Source organism: Bacillus rossius, chromosome 5 (assembly GCF_032445375.1).
Source record: "Bacillus rossius redtenbacheri isolate Brsri chromosome 5, Brsri_v3, whole genome shotgun sequence".
NCBI classification, from domain to species: domain Eukaryota; kingdom Metazoa; phylum Arthropoda; class Insecta; order Phasmatodea; family Bacillidae; genus Bacillus; species Bacillus rossius.
The window spans coordinates 73,568,548-73,589,357 of NC_086333.1; the positions used below are offsets into that span (position 1 = coordinate 73,568,548).

The 20,810-nt window shown below is 37.1% G+C and overlaps 1 protein-coding gene across 1 annotated transcript in view; it reads right to left on the reverse strand.

Annotated features, from left to right (window-relative positions):
* The window catches only part of LOC134532389 (neuroligin-4, X-linked-like), a 222,089-nt gene that overhangs the window by 14,163 nt on the left and 187,116 nt on the right, over window positions 1–20,810 (reverse strand). Inside the window, exons 5-6 of the mRNA XM_063368824.1 lie at window positions 16,015–16,467; window positions 5,339–5,490 (exon numbers count right to left, since the gene is read on the reverse strand). Coding sequence (XP_063224894.1) covers window positions 5,339–5,490; window positions 16,015–16,467 — 605 coding nt within the window. The remainder of the gene's footprint in view (window positions 1–5,338; window positions 5,491–16,014; window positions 16,468–20,810) is intronic.

Genomic DNA, 20,810 nt, shown 5'->3' on the forward strand with positions numbered 1-20,810 from the left:
ATGGGGGTTGTCTGTAAAGTCGGTTTACGGACGATAATTTTACGTGATAACGTCATAAGAAAAATTGATGAAAAATTGCATAACCTTTCAATTTTCAAATATCATTTACCGGTTTTGAAAATTAAATTTAAATAAATTGTTTAAATATAATCACAATCAATTAGTTATAGAAATAAACTGAAATCCAATCAATGTCAATAAATTGTTAATTTGAAAAGACGAAATTGGACAAATAAATCAATTTTTTTTTAAATTGAAGCTTTTAAAAAGCCCGCCTTAACCTGTTTGATATTACAGAAGATTTTCTCGCACGGTGGTTGGCCGGTTCTTGCAAGCTCGGCTCAGGCAGAACGTGACAATGAGTCATGCTTTTTCGTGCGTGCAGCCGGCGTTCATCGATTTATAAGACGTTATCACGTCAATACCGAAGTACTCATTCACCAAATCTTTTATATATCGTGTCATATAACAGTATAAATTGGCTTACTTGAGGTTACAAAAATTCGTTCAGTTTTAAACGTTAAGTTTCAAAAATATTATTTAAAAAAAGTTATGTACCTAGTCTCTCAAATTAAAATACCTACCTGAAACTTCAAAATATCAAATTAGGATAAAAATAAACCTAATTTGATGTGTTTTGTTTGCAAATCGAGTAGTAAAATTTTTCTTTTTTTTCAAAACATACTTTCATATACTCGGAACATTCTTACATCTAACTGATATTTGTCAGGTGCTTAAAATCAATATTAAAAAAAGAGATAGCATCTCACAGTACTCGCCAGAGATGTGTAACATCTAAAATTGGTAACGAGCAAATGCATGTGCTCTTATGTTGGAAATACACTTATAATACGAATCTTGGACACGAAATTTAACGTAGAAATTTTTAAAATAATAACGACCGTGTTAAATATACGAAAATTTAGTTTTCAGCTGTATTTCAAGACACGAATCACAAGTAGTTTTAACACCCGCCGCTAGGATTCGGTGTCGGAGCAGCTACGTTGACTGTGTAATGAAAAGATTCGGACAAAAGCGAAAAAGACTTGAAAAAAAAAATTGGTTCTCTGTAAAGTCGGTTTACGGACGATAGTTTAACGTGACAACGTCATAACAAAACATGGATGATGTGATTGCATACTTTATGAATAAAATTGAATCATTTTAATTTTAATAATAAAAGAATAAATACTTGAAATTATACTAGTAATCATATTTTTTAAATGCAAGAATAATTAACCTTTATTGCCGAAATTGTTGTTGTAATAATCAATGAAAACCACATTAAGTTTTCACTTCACTTTATAAACAGTCGAGTGGAAGAGAGATAGTTGCAGCGCAAGCGTACAATGAGGGTAACGTGACACAGCGTAACGGAACAATGTGCGTAACGGGACACTATTTCGTGCGTGCAGCTTTCATCGATTTATTAGACGTTGTCACGTCAAAATACTGAATTTCAACTTTAGACCTGATTTTCGACAAGTAATTTTAGTAAATACTATCCATCATGTTGAAATTCATTAAATAGTTAACACTTTAAAGTTTCCTTTCTATTTTAAAACTTTGGTTCGCACCATTTGCCACAGATGGCAGCACCGTGGTTACGCATTCACGAAATTACTATTGTCAAATGCCGTATACTCAGAGCTAAGATGTTATATATCAATCAAAAGAATAATACTTATTATTTCTATAATGTATAGATGAGGAGTAATTCTATTTTTTCGGCCCTCCGTTTAGTAAAAAGGTGTTAACAAATGAACTGGAAGATCGTAGTCATATTTTATTTTCCTAATTGTAAAACATATCGAATGTCCACAAGAGTTCGGTGACAGCTATCATAAGTGACAAAAAAACTATAAGTTTTACAGAAAAGCAACGGTGAAATTACATAATTTACCACCTTATTATGAAATTTAGAAATCATATTTCGAACTTACATGGAATAAAATATTAATGATATAATGATGTAAGTCATTTCATCAACCTTTAAAATTTGAGGCGGGAATTTACTTTGGTTAATTGTTTATAATATATTTGCTTAATATAAATTTTAAATTTAGCTAATATATGTAGTTAAAAATATAATAAATATCAAAGTTCGATAACAAATATTTTAAAACTAATTTTAGTGCTCATTCTGCGTAAGATCCTGCATATATAAATCCAAATAAACCTTTAATTATTGCAATGTGCTGGTTTCAAATCAATATGAGCGATACGTAAAAGGGACTAAGAGAATATTAAATAAACTTGATATGTACTGGAAATTGGCAAACCGTGGGAGGTTACCTAAAGAAGTGAATAACATTTTCTGAATATTTCGACAGTGTTTCCGTAAAGAAAAAAAAACTTTTGAAACACCTTAGAAGAAAATATATTAATAAATATATTTAAATAATATGTGACAAATGAAAGACTAAGTAGTTATATATACAAACTGTATTTAAATGGCGAACCGTGGTGTAGAGATGCACTAAAGATTTTTTTCCAGTTTGTGACGTAAAATATTTTAATATTTTTATTGCGTGTAAAATTCTAGCAGATAATTATACTCCCTGGTAAATTTATTTTATATAAGTTGCTTCATAATACTGAACAAATAATTATGCATGTATTTTAAATTATGTCCACATCTTTAGTGTTTTTTATTATGTTTATGTAGGTATTTTTAATATAACTAAAATAAAACATAAGATGACTAAAAAAAGTGTTTTTATTAGGACCACGCGTTAGAAGTTTTACTTCTTTTTTTATTTAAGACACTGAACTATTTTGAAATTTATTGTAACAAAACTAAATTAAATAAGTATTCAGTTTTCAATATTACCTAGTAAAAACACGTGTATAAAATAATATTATAGCAATACGATAAACAAATAAATGAAATTCATATATATTTGATTAAAGCACAATTTATATGAGCAGGTAATCAGTATTTAAAAAAAAAATTCCCCCGCTGAATTTTGAACCACGGTACTTTATTTTGTTACCTACGCACTAAAAAAAACTACGCTACGAAGCCTGACGGAAAATTAGAAAGATAATAGATGTAATTAAGCTTGTAATGGAAATATCCTAAAGATTTTTAAAACATGAAATTACTGTTTACTGTTACTGTTTAGGTTTACCAAATATATTCTAGGGTAGTTTCACTATCACAAAGTTTCAATTGGCTCACCAATACGTTTGTTATGTCGGCTAAATTTTATGAAAGTGGTTATTTATATGTTAATGCTCATACATGTGAGTCCGCCATCTACCTGCGAACATTTCGTTGCATGGTGCGCGCGCATCATAAAAGATTAACTCCCATAATTTGTTTCCCCATAACGCAACTAAAGAAGTGTAACTTCGAAAAAGGACGATGCCTAAACATAAACATTCTTGCCAGTGTAAACTTTCCCGCGTATCTCGCCTGGAACAGCGTCATCGTTGAGGCAGGCAGATAGCGTGGTTATCGCTCGTCGCCACGTCCCCTTGTTCCCGGGCGGGATGCGGACACAGAACACACACCTGTCGTGCGGGCTAGCATGCCAAGCCAGGCGCTTCATGAATATGCGGTCGCCTGCCAGCTGTGGTGCGGAGCTCGGCGCAGGAGTCCCAGTCGCAACATCCACGCATTTGTGAGCTACCGTGTTGTACGGGTGACATCAAACTTGTTTGAAGTGAGACTAAATAGTTTTATTATCAATTAATTGTAGCTACCACAAACAAGAATTTCAGTACTCACCACAGACATGTAAATTCTAAAATAAATTTTAAGGATGCCGTTTTTTTGGAGATTTTAGGAAGTAGTGAATCAAGCAATTAGGTACCGCTGAGTAAAACACGTGATAAACATGCTGAATACATATTAATATACCTTTAAATGTAACAAACATTTGGTTTTTATGCAATACGGCAATCGGTGCAAGACATTAACGAAATTTTAAGCTCTGGTCTGTAAACGAAATTAAAATAAATATAATTATGGGTTCTGTTTGTAAATATCAATTTAAAAATGTGTTTGTCATTAAATAAATAAGTAAAATTTTGACCTTACAAAATAATCATTTATCGGAAACAGAAACACTCATGAGTAGTTGTCTTTGAAAGATTTGTGCAATGGGAGTGCATGACTTGATGTAAGCTTTTGGACATACGCCATTGCTAAAGCACATGTATGTCTGTAGAAGAAAACATCAAAAAACACTTAAGACGAAAAAACAAAATAAGCATTGAGTAGCTTTGAAGACACTAAAGTATTATTATTTTTTCCCACGGAATTTTTTTATGGTCCATTTCCACAATATTTTTAAGCAGTTACCAACCTATTTTTTACATTATAGAATAATGTAATAGTTTTTTGCAATATTTATTATATGTTTTACCTAGTAGTTAGTCAGTGAGTTATTGTTTGTGTTTCCTTTTTTATACGTAAAATAAACACGCTCATCACTAACTCACTGACTGACTCTGAACCACTGAATGAATTCTGTTTTCATGTGCTTATTGTGTAACATTTTCATAGCTCTTTGCTATCCTGTTCCTCCTAGCACTGCTGCCGAGTCCGTGGTCCAAAGATAAAATGCAAAGGGCATAGCGTCATATTTTGACGAGACCAATTTTTTAGCATTTTTAATGGTAAGTAGCAAGCCGTGTCTTAGTTTATCACGTTTTGGCCGCGTATATCTGTTTATTGTAATTCAAGTTGTTGGCCTTACTTGAATATGTGAATATACCAACCACTGCTGTGTAAATTTTCCAGCGCTGATGATATGATTGAATTTATCTTAAACAGATGTAAGGCACATTTAAATTGTAGCACGCTAATATTGTTGAAAACTAAGTTTAATTGAGCTTTATACGAATCGCACGGGCAATATAATTGCATTTCCTGGTGCATATTGAATCGAATCCACAGCAGGAAATATTATTGAATGGCCAGAGAGAAAAAAAACAAGAATGCAGCTTTTTTTTAGATGGTTTTCGTTAAAAACATTTTTCAAATATTTTTTTATTATTTTCTATATACTTTTACCAAACTAAAAATGTAATTTCTAATAAATATTTTGGTACTTAAATTTATGTTTTTGTTATATTCATTTTTAGGCATTAGGCGCCTAACAATCATTATCACACAGATATCAAGAAATTTGACCCTCACAAAAGAAAGCTTTTGAGTGAGTCCTTATAAGTTTTTTTTTATTCTACGTGCGGTATTTCTGCTATACGATCCGTATAATGAAAACTATATATATTACAAAAAAAAAATATATATATACCTAATTTAAATGCTTTTTTTTAAAGTTCAAATAGGTTTTGGAAGTTACACGTGAAAAATTTCACTCACCCCGTTCTCGCAAAGTTGCCGAAGTAGAGCATGACGGACTCGGACAGCCCGACCTCGGACTTGGTGTAGTTCCTGGGGAAGTGCGAGAAGCCGTCCACCAGCGGCGCGCCGAACACGTACGGCAGCTCCTCGCCGTGCACCGTCCCCATGCGCTGCGAACAGGAACAACCCGCGGCGCGCTCACAGTATGAACGTACACTCGCGTGCGCGGAACCCGGCCCGCTCAGTCCCCATGCGCTGCGAACAGACACAACCCGCGGCGCGCTCACGCTATGCACGTACACTCGAGTGCGTGGAACCCGTCCCGCTCAGTCCCCATGCGCTGCGAAAAGGCACAACCCGCGGCGCGCTCACGCTATGCACGTACACTCGAGTGCGTGGAACCCGTCCCGCTCAGTCCCCATGCGCTGCGAACAGGCACAACCCGCGGCGCGCTCACACTATGCACGTACACTCGCGTGCGTGGAACCCGTCCCGCTCAGTCCCAATGCGCTGCGAACAGGTACAACCCGCGGCGCGCTCACACCATGCACGTACACTCGCGTGCGCGGAACCCGAACCTGCTTAGTCCCCATGCGCTGCGAACAGGAACAACCCGCGGCGCGCTCACACTACGCACGTACACTCGCGTGCGCGGAACCCGCCCTTCTCAGTCCCCATGCGCTGCGAACAAGCACAACCCGCGGTGCGCTCACACCATGCACGTACACTCGCGTGCGCGGAACCCGAACATGCTCAGTCCCCATGCGCTGCGAACAGGCACAACCCGCGGCGCGCTCACAGTATGCTCGTACACTCGCGTGCGCAGAACCCGCCCCGCTCAGTCCCATGCTCTGCAAGCAGACACAATTCGCAGCGCCCTCACAGTGCGCATGTACAGTTGCGTGCAGGTAAAAGTAGCCCGAGATGCTTTCATTGATACTTTTTAAAAGGTGATATTTAGAAATTTTCTATTTCAGACGCCATACTATGGCTAACGCTGCGCTATCTCTAAATTGTAATGTAAACTAGGATTTTAAAAATTGTAATGCAAATTTTTAAGTTGTGAAGTTTTTGTTTTATGAATATAAATAAGAACAGTAAGTATTAAAGGATACTTGTATGTTCATTTAGTTTAGTTTGGCACAACAATACGCTTAGTATATCCCCAAATTTAAAAAATATATATATTATGTACGGATACATCACACGTGTCCGCCATCTTTTCGATATTTCTGAGACTTCCACAGATGGCAGCATCATTTTTAGGCCACATTTACGTTCCAATCGACTTCCTTTACATTCACGAAATTGCTCCTACCAAATGCTTTATATCGAGAGGTAAGAAGTATAAAATACCAAAAAATATGTTGAAACGAAAATTTTATTATTAACTTTATTGTATTACATTTTTAAACACATATTATTTATAAAAGTTTATATAAACCGCTCACAATATTTCCTTTACCTGTTGGATTAGTAGATAGCCTTTCTTGCTGGTATATAAAAGCACCTTATTAAATTTCCACTTGGTTAATGTAATTTTTTAATTTTGAATTCATATTGCATTGCTCTTTATTTAGCCAATTTAAGGAAATCTGATTCAACAAATTTTTTTTAAGTTTTTAAGATAATTGTATATGACCGATCTAACATTCAACTAAAAACTAAAAACTTAGTAGAATAGGTATACTTAGTGCCGTATATGGCTGTGAGTTGCACACTGTTTTTTTTTTCTCCCATGCAAACAGTATCTTCATTAAGTTTTGATAATCTCGTTAATATGTTTTTTTTATTTAACATATTTTTTATTCTAATCGTTTAAACATGTTGTACCTAACCATGTTCGTCGTTTCCCGAGAGACATTCCGTGGTTCGTCGCAAACGCGTCGTCAGCAGGTTTGACGGTAATTGAATCGCCACGGGGTTGCTCGTCGGGGAAAAAAAACACTGGCAGTTTTCACTCGTGCATCCTCTCCCCGCCCCCTTCGCAATACCTGATGCTGTGACATGATCAAAACTTTGTCCGTTCCGCGCGCCCCCGCACTCCCCTGGTCCAGTTAAAACCAGCAAACCGCAGCGGTCGTGGGGACTCGGAACGGCGAACCTGCGAAGAATGGTCCGCACGAGTGTGTGCGTGCAGCTGTGGACAGGAGGGGGTAAGAGAAGGGGGTAGGGGGTGTTCGTTTTAGGGCGGTTGAAGTATTGTGGGTTTCGGGAAAGGAAGCTGGGCCCAGCTGACCGCGATCGCAGAACCTTCTACCCCTCCCCGCCCCTCAACCATCCCTTCTTCAACACCCAGGAGGGTTCTACCCGAGGCGCCTATTCGCTCGGAACACAAGTTTGTTCCACCGCTGAAGCTTGGTGAAGGGGGTAGGTACGCCACGTGGACTAACTTACCACACGCTAGGAGGGGGGGGGGAGGTGAGATAGAGACGGGAAACCCTGTGCGAGGTGAGATTGATGAGGGGTTGAAAGAGAAGTGTTCCAGGGGTGCAGTAAAGGAGGGTGGTCGCATGGTCCGATAGGGGCGGAACAACCAGCGCAGGACCGAGGAAAACTTTTTAGATTGGAAAGGTTGTCGCTGGGGGGGGGGGGGAAGTGATAACACTTGATATTATCAGCCCCTTCTCCTCCTCCATCCCACGTTGAATTCATTTCCAATGCGCTTCATGAGGAACTTGATCCACCTGTCACCAAATATACTTATTTATCACTCTGTAACCCCTTAAAAAAACACGTCAAATATAATTTAAATATTTTATTTTTACTGTTTCGAAGGATTGTTTAAACAAAAATATCCGCAGTATATATATTTTTTTCAAATTCGAAAATAGGCCTTTACAAGAGATATTGTCCTTAGATGGTCGCAAAATATAGATATAATAATCTAGAAAATTAGAATGTAAATAATTTGTACGAACAATTTGCAGCCTTGAACGAACGAAAATATAATAATTTCAATTGCTTGAATATAATTACTTGCAGTGGTGGTATTTGACCTATTTTAACTACTAAATGCTACTTTAATTTTCCTTCCAATTGTTAGCCACTGAATTTGCTTAAATATATTAAAATATTATACTTCGCCAGTTTTAACATAGAAATAATTAAAAAATATCTTAAGATTTAAAGTTAAGTATTGGCGGTTTCGATTCACACGTGATGAAGACAGTGACAACCATAATTTCTAAACTTACCTCGGGAGCGCTTTTCATCATATATTTCCTATAAGTATTACATATAATCTTGGCTTAATCATTAAGTTTAACCTTTTTACGCGTAAATTTTCCATCTCCAAAAAGCTTAAATTAATGTTCAATATACTTTAATTCAAATGAAAGGGAAGCTATACTATTCAAAGAATTGAAAAAAACTGACAACTTAATTCAATGTCAGTGAATGGTTGAATTTATTCTGTGATTTAAGCGGAGGGAAGTTTTTGCCGGTCTAAAATATATAAATTAAAAATCGCTGAAGTCAGAAGTACAAGACATTCCATCTTCATCAATCAACAGATAAAATTCAGAAGTTGTAATAACAAATGTTAAAACGAAATATTCTAAGTTAAAGTCAAATCAAAAGTTAAAATAATTCTTAACATACAATTATTTCTTAATTTAAATTTCTTAAAATAAATATGTCTTCACGAAAATCAATATGGTGAAACAAATACAGCACTGAAAAAAAAAAGTGTGAATCTAACGTAATGTATTACTGTCGCAATTTAGACGCAAGATTTCTCATAACTTCCATATTTTCTGTCCGCTATCTCCGGGTTTCTTCATTGCCCTTGTTTCATCGCCACATTTCCCACGACACATTAGTTCTGCCCGTTTCACGAACATTAATGACTGCGAATTTGTCATTTCAATCCTTTTTCCACGTGAAAACGTAACAAAAAAAAAGGAGACTGCATCTCTACGCGCGCAAAAGCTTTATTAACCCACATTTATCTCTTTGCGTTCGTCTGTATCTCTCTTTCCTCGTTTTCTGTCCATTAGCGTTCTGCGTTCTCTTCCAAGCCGCACGCAAGAAGAGTAGCTACGTCTCACGAACCTTTACCGCGTTTTCTTCTTTCCGCTTTCAGCTCGTCTCGTCGTAGCGAAGGAGAGATTTCTTCCCTCGCAGCTAGTTGCAAGTTTTCCATCTTCCTCTTTCTCCTATTTCTCGTGGCCTTTCTTCCTCCACGCGATTCTCCGTCGGCGAGTGTCTCTCCGGGCGAGACCTCGCGCGCGCTTCAACGCCACGCTGAAGTTTTCAACGCGAAACTTCCAAACGAAAAAAATAATAATAATAAATAAAGAGTGAAAGAGAAGATGGAAATAAACTGAAATTCTGAAATACGATGCCAGACGTAATTTCACAAGTAGAAGAAAGGTTTTTAAGAGTACGAACGCTGGAGGCGTTTTTCCTCATTATAAAACACGCAAAAAAAAAATAATTAAAACTACTTTTGTGGGAAAAGAAACTTTCAGAAAACATGTAACGAAAATTTTCCAGTGGATTTAGATACCCAATTCCGTAGTCTTTTCGAATTTAAAGATTGAAAAAGTTAATTTATATTGTTTTAATATTAAATGCAATCTTGTTGGAAAAAATAAGACTATTTTTAGTTTTCATATAGACTGAGACATGATAGACCACACCTGAGATTGAAATTCAAATAAAAATAAATTTTATACTGCTTTTTAATACTTAAACTTTTATTTTGAAAAAAAATAATATATAAAATATTTGAGCAAGTGGATGGGACTTTATTTCTGCATAAATTATAATTAATTCACCTTGTTCGGATCAGAAGGAAGTCCGTGAAAAGAATTTATTGTTTTTTTTTTTTGTTTTTTTGCTTCGTATAGAAAATAATCTAAAGTTATTTCTGTCACCACTAGAGAGTCCGCAGTAGCTCACACGACCACCTAGCAATAACAAACATCTACTCAGCCTTGATTACCACCCGCATATATAATAGTGTGCTCAATTTTAAACGCTCTTGAGAAACACTTCCAAAACAATGAGTTGTTTAAGGGGGGAAGAGTTGGAACCGAAAAGCGCAATCTTATTTTCAAAGGTCATTACAATTTTCTTCTTTTTTTATTTTAAAGCACGGTTTTGTTAAATCTTATTAGATGTATAGATAAATTTTGATGATATTTTCTAGAAAACAGTTTTTCAATTGAAGTAATTACCTTTAGTTAATTTTGAGAAAATAATAAAATAAATTGTAATAATACAGCAAAATAGACACTTTATTTAGTGTTATTAAAATTTCTCAGTGTGTGGAAAATTTGCCTCTTTAAAAATACATTTTAATTTGGGTTTACGATAATTATTATACTTTAAGCTATTCATAGTGGCTATATTGAAATGAAACATATTATTACTATGTTTTCGACATATATATTTTCTGAACTCCTCAAATAAAAAAAGGAATATATACATTAAAATAAATTTTGGGCCTAATATTTTGTCACGTTAGAAATACAGATTCAGAAGGCTATGCAAATTAATTAATCAGAGTTTATTCACTAACTAATAGTTTCAATATCAATTAAATTACAACACTCTAAATGACTGTCCACAACCTAACCACAATTTCATTAGTCCACTATTTACTGTCACCACTGGAGCTGGGCTTGACAGTCTCTCTCTCTCTCTCTCTCTCTCTCTCTCTCTCTCTCTCTCTACTGTTCGTTTCTTACCACACGCATTTAGGTCCCAACACACTGTCTCGCACTACCCACTGATCCGCCACGTAGTGACACCTTTCCCGATGCTCCAACATTCACACGTGAATTCCGTCTTTCCTCGCCCGTTATCGCTCGCCAAAAAGGTCACACACTTTCTTCACTTCACTCTAATTCGCAGGTTGAATTTATCCTTTACCTATATACCTCTAAAGTTACGCTCTGGAAAGAACTCGTAGCCCATCAGAGTGTCGCTTCAACAAATGAGAATTAACACTATAAGCTTTCCAGAACCATGGCGTCCTAGTTACGCCCCTTTATAAGCTGGGGCTTGGGAGCCTGCCGAACCATCGGTTGAGACAGAAATGTGCCAGAACTTTTGAGGAAGGCACAGGGAATGGGGAATTGCGAAGGGGGGAAAGGAGGTGGTTTTTAGAACGCGGTCGCGCTAATAGATGGTCTTTTATCTGCGTTGCGTCTCACATGGTTCGGTGACCTGGCTAGCAGACCACGTTTCTAGCGATCTGTTTAAAATAGGTTATGCTGAAATTTAATGTTTAGTCGAATTATTTTAGATTTCTAAATATATTCTTGAAACATCTCTCTTTTGGATAAAGAAACTACAAAAATTATTACGGATTCGTTTGAAATTCTTATTTTTACACAGTATAATATTATAGAAAAATTTGATTTAATCACTCAATAAACATAAAGGTCATTGTAACAAAGTGTATAAAATATAAATACCTTTCTTTTATACACTCTTGATGTAGATTAAGACATTTTATTCAATTCATTTTTAATGGTGAGACATGAATAAAGGATTTTTTTGAGAAGGTTCTACAGTAACATCAAAAATAACTTCTTTTTTTTCTAAAATAAAAGGAAAACACTTTGTTTTTACTAAAGCAGTATTAAAATTTAACTATTTTATGGTTTCTTTATACCCACGCATGAAAATAAAAATTATTTTTTACAAAAATTTTTATTTTTGTTCAAAAAAGCTTTAAGTACACTTTTATCATAATATATATTTTATCAACTCTTGTAATTATTTGAAATCATTATTGTTTTTAAGAAAATGCACAACGTGTTATTTAAGACTTCTTAGATTACTCTTTAAGTAAGCATTCTTAGATCACTGGAAACTTAAACAGTAAGCTATTAATGTAAAAAAATTTTTTTGTTATTTAAGATTATATAAATTGTTTAAACAAAAACATGATTTTTTTATAATTAGAGAAATAATCCATGTAATTTCGCTTGGATTGTTCAAACGGAGTTAATTTACTGAGAGTAAACGCATTCAGAGTGTTATTATTTTACCAACCAACTTAGGGCACATTGTAAATTACAAAGTTTCTATGAGCGAAACCTCGCAGGCAGATCGTCGATCTGTGCACATTCCGTGATTTAGTTCTGAAGGCACTACGCTACGATCCTCTCCATCTGAAGTTCTCGAGGCTGTTTCGTCCTCGTCTGAACCCTAGCACCGAGGCATGGCGTGGAAGAAGCAGCGGCGGTTAGAATTCTCTTTGGAGCAAAACAGTCCCATTAAACAGGCCCGAGCTGTTCGACGGCCCACTTCTCCGCCAATCTTCGAGTAAAGGTCATTTCGCCAGACTGCTTTATCCGCTCTAATTCCCCCACCCCCCTTTCGACCACAAAGGCTGCCAATATAAGTTTCGTCCGGGAACGACGTCTCTGGTCTCCAACCAACCCTAGAAAACTTTCACGACGCGAACAGCTACCCTCCAGACCGTTTGATTGGCTGAATGCTATTGGATATTTCCCACCGCAAATTCGCTCCTAGTCGAACAGTATTCCGGAAATACCTTTTCTGAAAGTCAAAACTTAGTTCTGATATTTACATAAACAAGTGACAATCTAGATGATAAAACTTACGGTCATACTATTAACTGCAAAATAAAAAATACATACATTAAATTATTCATAAACTTTCTTTCTTGGTTAAAAACTCTTTTATCGGCATTACTTAATTAGTTATTAGCTATGGCGTCAAAAACAATTTAATATGTTAAACCGAGTCAAGGTGAATTTTTGTACTCTTTAAGTGTGTGTGTGTGTGCAAAATTTTGGCCAAAAATTGTTTTTTTTATTTTTATATTTTAGAATGAAATATCTAAGTTACAATATTCATTAAAGAAAAAAACAACATTTTATTAGCCCTTCGTTTGTAATGGATGCCTAAGCAACAATAAAGTCGTAGTTATAACCAGTGTAGCTATTATGTTTTTTATTGTGAATTGCGCTGACTTGCTTACTTCTGTTTTGATTATTATAGATTGCGCTGAAAGTTGTTAAATAAACTTTTATTTTTGTCACTTTATTATAATTTCTTTGATAAAATTGTTAAACAATGAAGTTTTAAGAGCCTTGTTAGCCAATTAACGCTAATAAATAAGTACCGTGATTTAAGTTCTTGGGTAGAGTTGCACTCTTCTCATTTTTAACACCGCCAGCCACAATTAACTCTCCATGGCGTGTTTATCATCTCCAGGAGATTCCAGAGCGAAGGAATAATGCTCACGCTTCCAGTATTGAAGTCCCTGGAAGTGATTTCCTCCTTTCCATGTTTCTAATCAGACTGTATTCTTCCTTTTCATCTTGTCACTTCTTAAATTTTTGCTTGGACACTTTATAATATTGGTTTGTCATACAAACAATTACGGCAGAAATAGTCCAATGATCGTTAACAACTAATTTAAAAATTAAAAGAAATAATAAAATAGTAATTCCAGTAAAGAGAAAAATTCATGCAAACATTAATGACGGAAATAGTTCAATGATTGTTAGCAATGAATTTCAAAACTAAAAAAAATTATAAAATAGTTATTCCAGTAAGAGAAAATTTCACGCAAACAATAACGGCAGAATAGTCCAATAATTGTTAAAAACAAACTTCAAAATTGAAAAAAAAAAAAAAAAAAAAACAGTCATTCCAGTAAAGAAAACAATTGAAAACCCATTAAAAACTTACAATTGCGCCTACTGACATACATAATATTTCTTTAAAAAAAATATTATCTTCAAGACGTTTTAAGTGAAAAACTTTGGAGGGTTAAAATACTTAACAATTATTGATATTTAAATTACAACGTTTAAATGCAATAATTTCAATTATATGAATGCAAATAAATACACTTTGAAGATTTTAGTTATTTACGAATTACGCTAAGGGTGACACAACAATGAGAAGTGATTTAAAAAAAAATCCTTCACTCCTTTCTTTTAATAGTATTGAAATTATAACAAGGGCACTTCCTTTGCTTTGACATAAACAACACAGTACTACACAAATTAATGAAATCTCCACTGGATGCTACAAAAAAAAAGACATGGACCTAGGAACTAAACAAAGAGCCTAAAATTTAAAACAAACAAATACCAAAAACAAATTATTAAATTTAATACTTGTCTTTAACTTCTCAAAAATATATGTCTCTGTTAAAGTTTTTTTTTCTGGTAGCTCGACATCCACGCAGCTGATATAACTTCTGTCATTTATGTAATTATACTATAGCCAATTTCAGATAAATTTGTATTAAAAATAATTAAAAAGTTTTTCGTATCCTTAAAAATATTTCATTGCATCTTTTTTATTTATCAAATTTATGCTAATTAAAATATAAAATAATAATGATTTGACAGATTTTTCTGTAAAATTTAGGATTACGAATTAATATTTTTAAAGGGATCAAATTTTTTTTTATTAAGTTTTAATTTCTAACGATGTTCAGAGAAATTACAACGACAATGGATTTAGCTACTCGTGCAGTCAGCAACCCGGACCTAAACATAATTGGTACCTAAATTTAAAAAAAAAAGAAAGTTAAACTCGTTTACAGGATCCTTCCATCGCGGAACTTCTGGAACAGTTCGCCGGCTGAGGAACGTAACAAATAGCCTCTTCTCGTCGATCACCGAGGAACTTCTACGCGACACGCGCTCTCTGATTCCTACCCGGCGGCGACCAGGACGGGCCAATTAGACGAGCGCTGACGAGGACGAATTAACGACAAAACAGGCAGCGGAACTCTTAATTGGAATCCTCGGGGGGGGGGGGGGGGGGGGGGCGGACGAATTTTATGGTAACGGCAATCCTAAAGAAAAAGAAGAATAACCAGTTTGTTCGTTTCCGAAAGAAAAAAGAAATTATTTATTTGCGTGCGTAGTTCTTTTATTCATACGATAATTGTTTTTAATAAATACATTTATTCAAGTAAAATATTTTTGTAGCCCGTAGGGTGAGTCAATGACGATGACTCATCGGTGCGGGAACGGAAAATGCAACGCTCAGAAGTTATGTGGTCGTTGGGTTTGGGGTGAATTGGGAAATAACGAATGGATTTAGGGAGTCACATGATTACGAGGCCATGTTTCGTTACGGAGTGTACCTCCATTGTTTACTAACAAGGGCGCGAATTAAGAAATTCTTCTCGGGATGAGACTAAATGTATTAGTATTATCACTTGTAGGGTGTGACTCATTAAAAAATACTAAAGAGCACTGGCCAACCAATTCCGAGAAAAATTTATTCATTGAAAAAAAAAAATTATATACGTACTAGTTAAGTTTTATTTAAACCAACGGCGCAGCGACCTTGTTGGTAAGGCACGTGCTTGTTGCCTTAACACTCGGGTTTTTATCCTCGCTGAAGATATATTTATATATATATTAAATAATTAAATAACTAATAATTCTACTGTTTACAAATGTTATTAATTTAAAATGTATTGGCTGTAGATTTTTACAAATTGTTTTTACTGCTTTGTTATTGTGATAGATTTGATATTGGTGATTGATGTTTAAAAGTAAGTGAACTCACAACTAAATTTAACGTGAAAATTGTTAAAAGTGCAGAAATATTTTCCGTGAAAAAACAGTTTTGAGGTTTTACATTTGTCGATGTTGTCTCAGTCACGACTCCGCGAGCGCAAGCGAGGAGCGGGGAGCCCTGGCGCGAGTAGCTGGGGAAGGCCCACTGACCTGCGGGTAGTCGCCGTCCTTGGTCTGGTAGTCGAACACGTAGAAGAAGGAGCGCGCGTCGTCGGGCGCCGCGCCGCGCCGGCTCAGCAGGTCTCCCGTCTGCACCAGCGGCGCCACGAACTGCGCGTCGCTGAGCGCCGCGACGCAGGCGTCGCGCGTGTTCACGGGGTGCAGCACGGTGCGCTCCCAGTCCGTGTACTCGTTCACCACGGTGAAGAAGATCTCGGACAGGTGGTAGGAGTAGGCGTTGCGCACGTAGGTGCGCAGGATGCGGTCGCGGCGCTCCCCTTCGAAGCCGGACTGCACGTCGGCGGCGCTGAAGCGCCACAGCGCCTCGGCCGTCACGACGCCGAACAGCAGGTCGTAGCGGCCCGCGGCGCCGGAGGCCGCCAGGACGGCGTCCCCGCTGCGCTTGGCGTTGCCCTGCGGCGGCGCCGGTCCCGCGGCGAACCCCTGCGGGCACGCGCCCTTCGCTCAGCACGTGGACCCGGCACGTACCACAGCAGACACGTCCGAACATACCTCGTAGCTCCATTGTTACAATACCACTACTGACTCGTCCGATTATACCTCGTAGATCCATTGTTACAATACCACTACAGACACGTCCGATTATACCTCGCAGCTTCATTGTTCAGAACTACAGAGTTACAATACCACCATAGACACGTCCGATTATACCTCGTAGCCTCATTGTTCAGAACTACAGAGTTGCAATACCACTACAGACACGTCCGATTATACCTCGCAGCTTCATTGTTCAGAACTACAGAGTTACAATACCACTACAGACACGACCGATTATACCTCGTAGCTTCATTGTTCAGAACTGCAGAGATAACAATACCACTACAGACACGTACGAATATACCTCGTAGCTTTATTGTTCAGAACTACAGAGTTACAATACAACTACAGACACGCCCGATTATACCTCGTAGCTTCATTGTTCAGAACTACAGAGTTACAATACCACTACAGACACGACCGATTATACCTCGTAGCTTCATTGTTCAGAACTGCAGAGATAACAATACCACTACAGACACGTACGAATATACCTCGTAGCTTTATTGTTCAGAACTACAGAGTTACAATACAACTACAGACACGCCCGATTATACCTCGTAGCTTCATTGTTCAGAACTACAGAGTTACAATACCACTACAGACACGACCGATTATACCTCGTAGCTTCATTGTTCAGAACTGCAGAGATAACAATACCACTACAGACACGTACGAATATACCTCGTAGCTTTATTGTTCAGAACTGCAGAGATAACAATACCACTACAGACACGTACGAATATACCTCGTAGCTTTATTGTTCAGAACTACAGAGTTACAATTCAACTACAGACACGTCCGATTACACGTCGTACCTACTTTGTTCAGAACCACATATTAAATAGCGTAGGTTCATGGTATCACAAAGGACACGACACAACAAATTCGATTATACATCGTTCTTAAATTGTGAAGCCAGTACCCCACCTCACGTGAGTATAACTGTTATTTGTTATTAATGTTATTTATATTCTTATTTATTTATATATTCTTATTTATGTTATTTATATTCTTTTGGGTAATTAATTTGCACAATGACAAGGGGCGGGGGGGGGGGGGGGAATATTTATTACACTCGTACCACGCGTTAGAGACTTTGGCTGGGTTGCAGTATCTGAGTGAGCACAAGTGACAGTTGGCAATGGTCAGTGCCTTTTTGGAAGAGTTGGTAGTAGGTGTCGTGTGACGCGTAGCGCGAGTGCGCTGCTGGCGGCTGTGACGGCAATGACTGACACCGAGGAGAGTGTATGGGCCGACGCGCGGCAGTTAAGACTTCGGGCGCGATCCGCGACGGGAGTGAATGCCCGGGAGCAGGGAGCGAGTTACCGGACAGCGCGTGTGGTCGCTGAGGACGAAGCGGCAGGAGTCGTGTGCGAGGCGCACGCGACCCAGACGGCTGCAAGCACACCCGACGGGGCCTGAGCTGGGGCCTTTCGACAACTGCAAACCACGAGACATTCAAGTAAGGTCGTCGCCATTTGCTCACCCCTCGACTCGTCTTTAACGCATTCCCACGTGCAATATTACGAGTCGCCGAGATTTTTGAAAAACATTTTTTATACTCGTCTGTGCTGATTTGGCGCCGCCTCTGATAGATTCGGTCCCCGAACTTTGATTGTTTAAATGATTTAGTGATATATCTGCATTGACTTTAACGTTTGCGGAGTTGATGAGCTGCAAGATTAGCTTTCACGAACTACGTAATTAAGATAACTCATAATGCTAAAGACTGGAAGTTTTGTTTAAATCATTTAATTTCTCCACTTCAACTCAACCCATTTAACACCGGTTGCTGTGCACGCTTCGTGACATCACTACGTGTAGCCTGCGCACTTTTCCAACTGCGAAACGCTGTGGAGAAATCCCTACTCTATGTCACCCAACAAGTAAACTTGGGATAGACAATCAAAGGCCTTTCGGACTTTGCATTTCCGTATAAAATCTTGGCACGAGTACAACCCACGAACTTGGACTCTATCTTTGAACGTACTGTAATATCTTTGTTTTTTTTTTCTGTTACTGTTGTAAATTATTTTGTATTCAGACGTGTAAGATCAGGCGTGTAAAACCGCTGCTTTTTATGAAGTCAAGCTTTTTGTTTGACAGTAAATTTATCGCAGTCGGAATCCAAGAACAAGTCATTGTAGGTTGTTTGTACACCCTGTAGGGCCTAACGGTGCGCGAATTATTCTCATAATATTCTCCGCTAATGTTTGTTTTACCCTGCTTGTTTGCGTGGGTGTAGACAGCGCGTTTAATAGGTCGATTTTTTGTGAGATTACAGCTGGTCTACACCCAATATTTAAGTTGAGGCCCACCCTGTGGGGTGGTTTAAAGCCTCAATTGTTCAGAACCACAGAGTAATTAGCGTATGGTCACGGTACCACAAAGGACACGTCACGACAAATCCGATTATACATCGTTCCTACATTATTTAGAACGACAGAGTTAATAGCGTAACGTTACGATACCACAAAGGACACGACACGACAAATCCGATTATACATCATACATGCATTGTTCAGAACGACACAGTTAATAGCGTAACGTCACAAAAGCACATCTAATTATAACACAGGGAACTCTTAGAATGGCCGTTGACAAATATTCTCAATACAATGCTTCGATAAAATGCAGTATGGACTGTGCTAAAACAGCATTGGCCCTGAATAAATTTTGCTTTACTTCCTGTTGAGAATGAAGTGCATAAAATCATAACTTTTAGTCATCTCTGGCACCAAGTGAGCTAAAATGTATTTATATACAAGGAATATATCTAATAATATAATGAGTATGAAATTTTTTTTCTGAATTTAGCTGTGTGATGAATTAAAATTAAATCGTTACTGATAATAGAATAATAAAACATAAACATAAACACTGTGATATCCTTTTATATTAATAGTTGAATGCATACTATAAAAATTAACATTTTTCCTGGCGTTAAAAAAATAGTTTTTAAGCTTATACACTTATCAAATCGGTAAATATTTCTGACGTTTAGTTTCTAAAGTCTTTATTTTCTTCCTTCGTGCAGCAAGACAAGACGAAATTATAAATAGCATTTACTTCTTGCGGGCCGTCGGAGAGCGTACTTCGTTGTTTTGACGTCACTGCTACCTTGCATTTCATTGGCCACTGACGTGTCGCGGGCCTGTTGTGACATTGTGGCTCCAGCTTAAGGCTGGGCGTACACAGAATCAGACGTGACACGACATGGCGTGACATTGCGCGATACCACACGATGCCTCCCGAAAGCTTGACACCGTATTTTCATTACGTTATTTCCTCCCACATTCTTGAAATAAAATAACGGTCGTGATACTCCTTTAATTATGGACTATATGAAATATGTAGGATTTCCTGTACTGAACATACACAAATCGACCTGCATCCAGCTCAATATTGAGGAAATTTCGAAATTAAAAACTTAACATGTGAATATTTGCTCAAATTAAATTAACAATGAAAAACAGGCTATAACTATTCAGCTATAGATACAGTACGGGATGTCTTTGTTGACATAGTATTTTTGGGCTCGCGTATGCGCAGATATTTGAAGTGATTGGACAGTCTGCTCCCCAAAAAGTTGGAGCAGTCACTCGATGTCGTCGCCTCACGTCTGATCGCGGAATTTGTGTACCATTTTTTTGTGCCACGTCTGATTCCGTGGGAATTTATGTTTATGTAAATACATGGAAGTCAACTACAGACAAACAAAATTGTCGCGTCGTGTCTTGTGTCTCATCCTGTGCGTGCCCGACCTAGATTGAACGCTTTACACTGTCGTGAGCAGGCCAACTGTCTCACACGCCATGAATATATTTCAATTTTTCGTAGTTACTCATATTTAAAAGCTATTCATGAAATTTTTTAACTTAATACCCCCTTTTCATTTTTTTTTATGCCTTCAATATTTTCTAAATATATATTCACTTAGTGTAATATCATGGTTGTAAAAAATGAGTGAAAATCTTTGTAAATATCATCAACTGCGCAAATTTTTTAAACCCACGATATTCCACAAAAGGAATATAAGTTGAAAATATTTGAGGCAAATCGAAAATGCAAAGGAGGTATTGTTGTAGCATGCCTGCTACCCTTAAATTATTTATTTTTATTTTAGCTTTGTAAGCCCGGAACTTGTTATTAAATCATTGTTATTTTTTTATGTTTAGTTTAGTTTTGTTTCCAATTTTCAAATATTTTAATTGGCCATTAGAGGC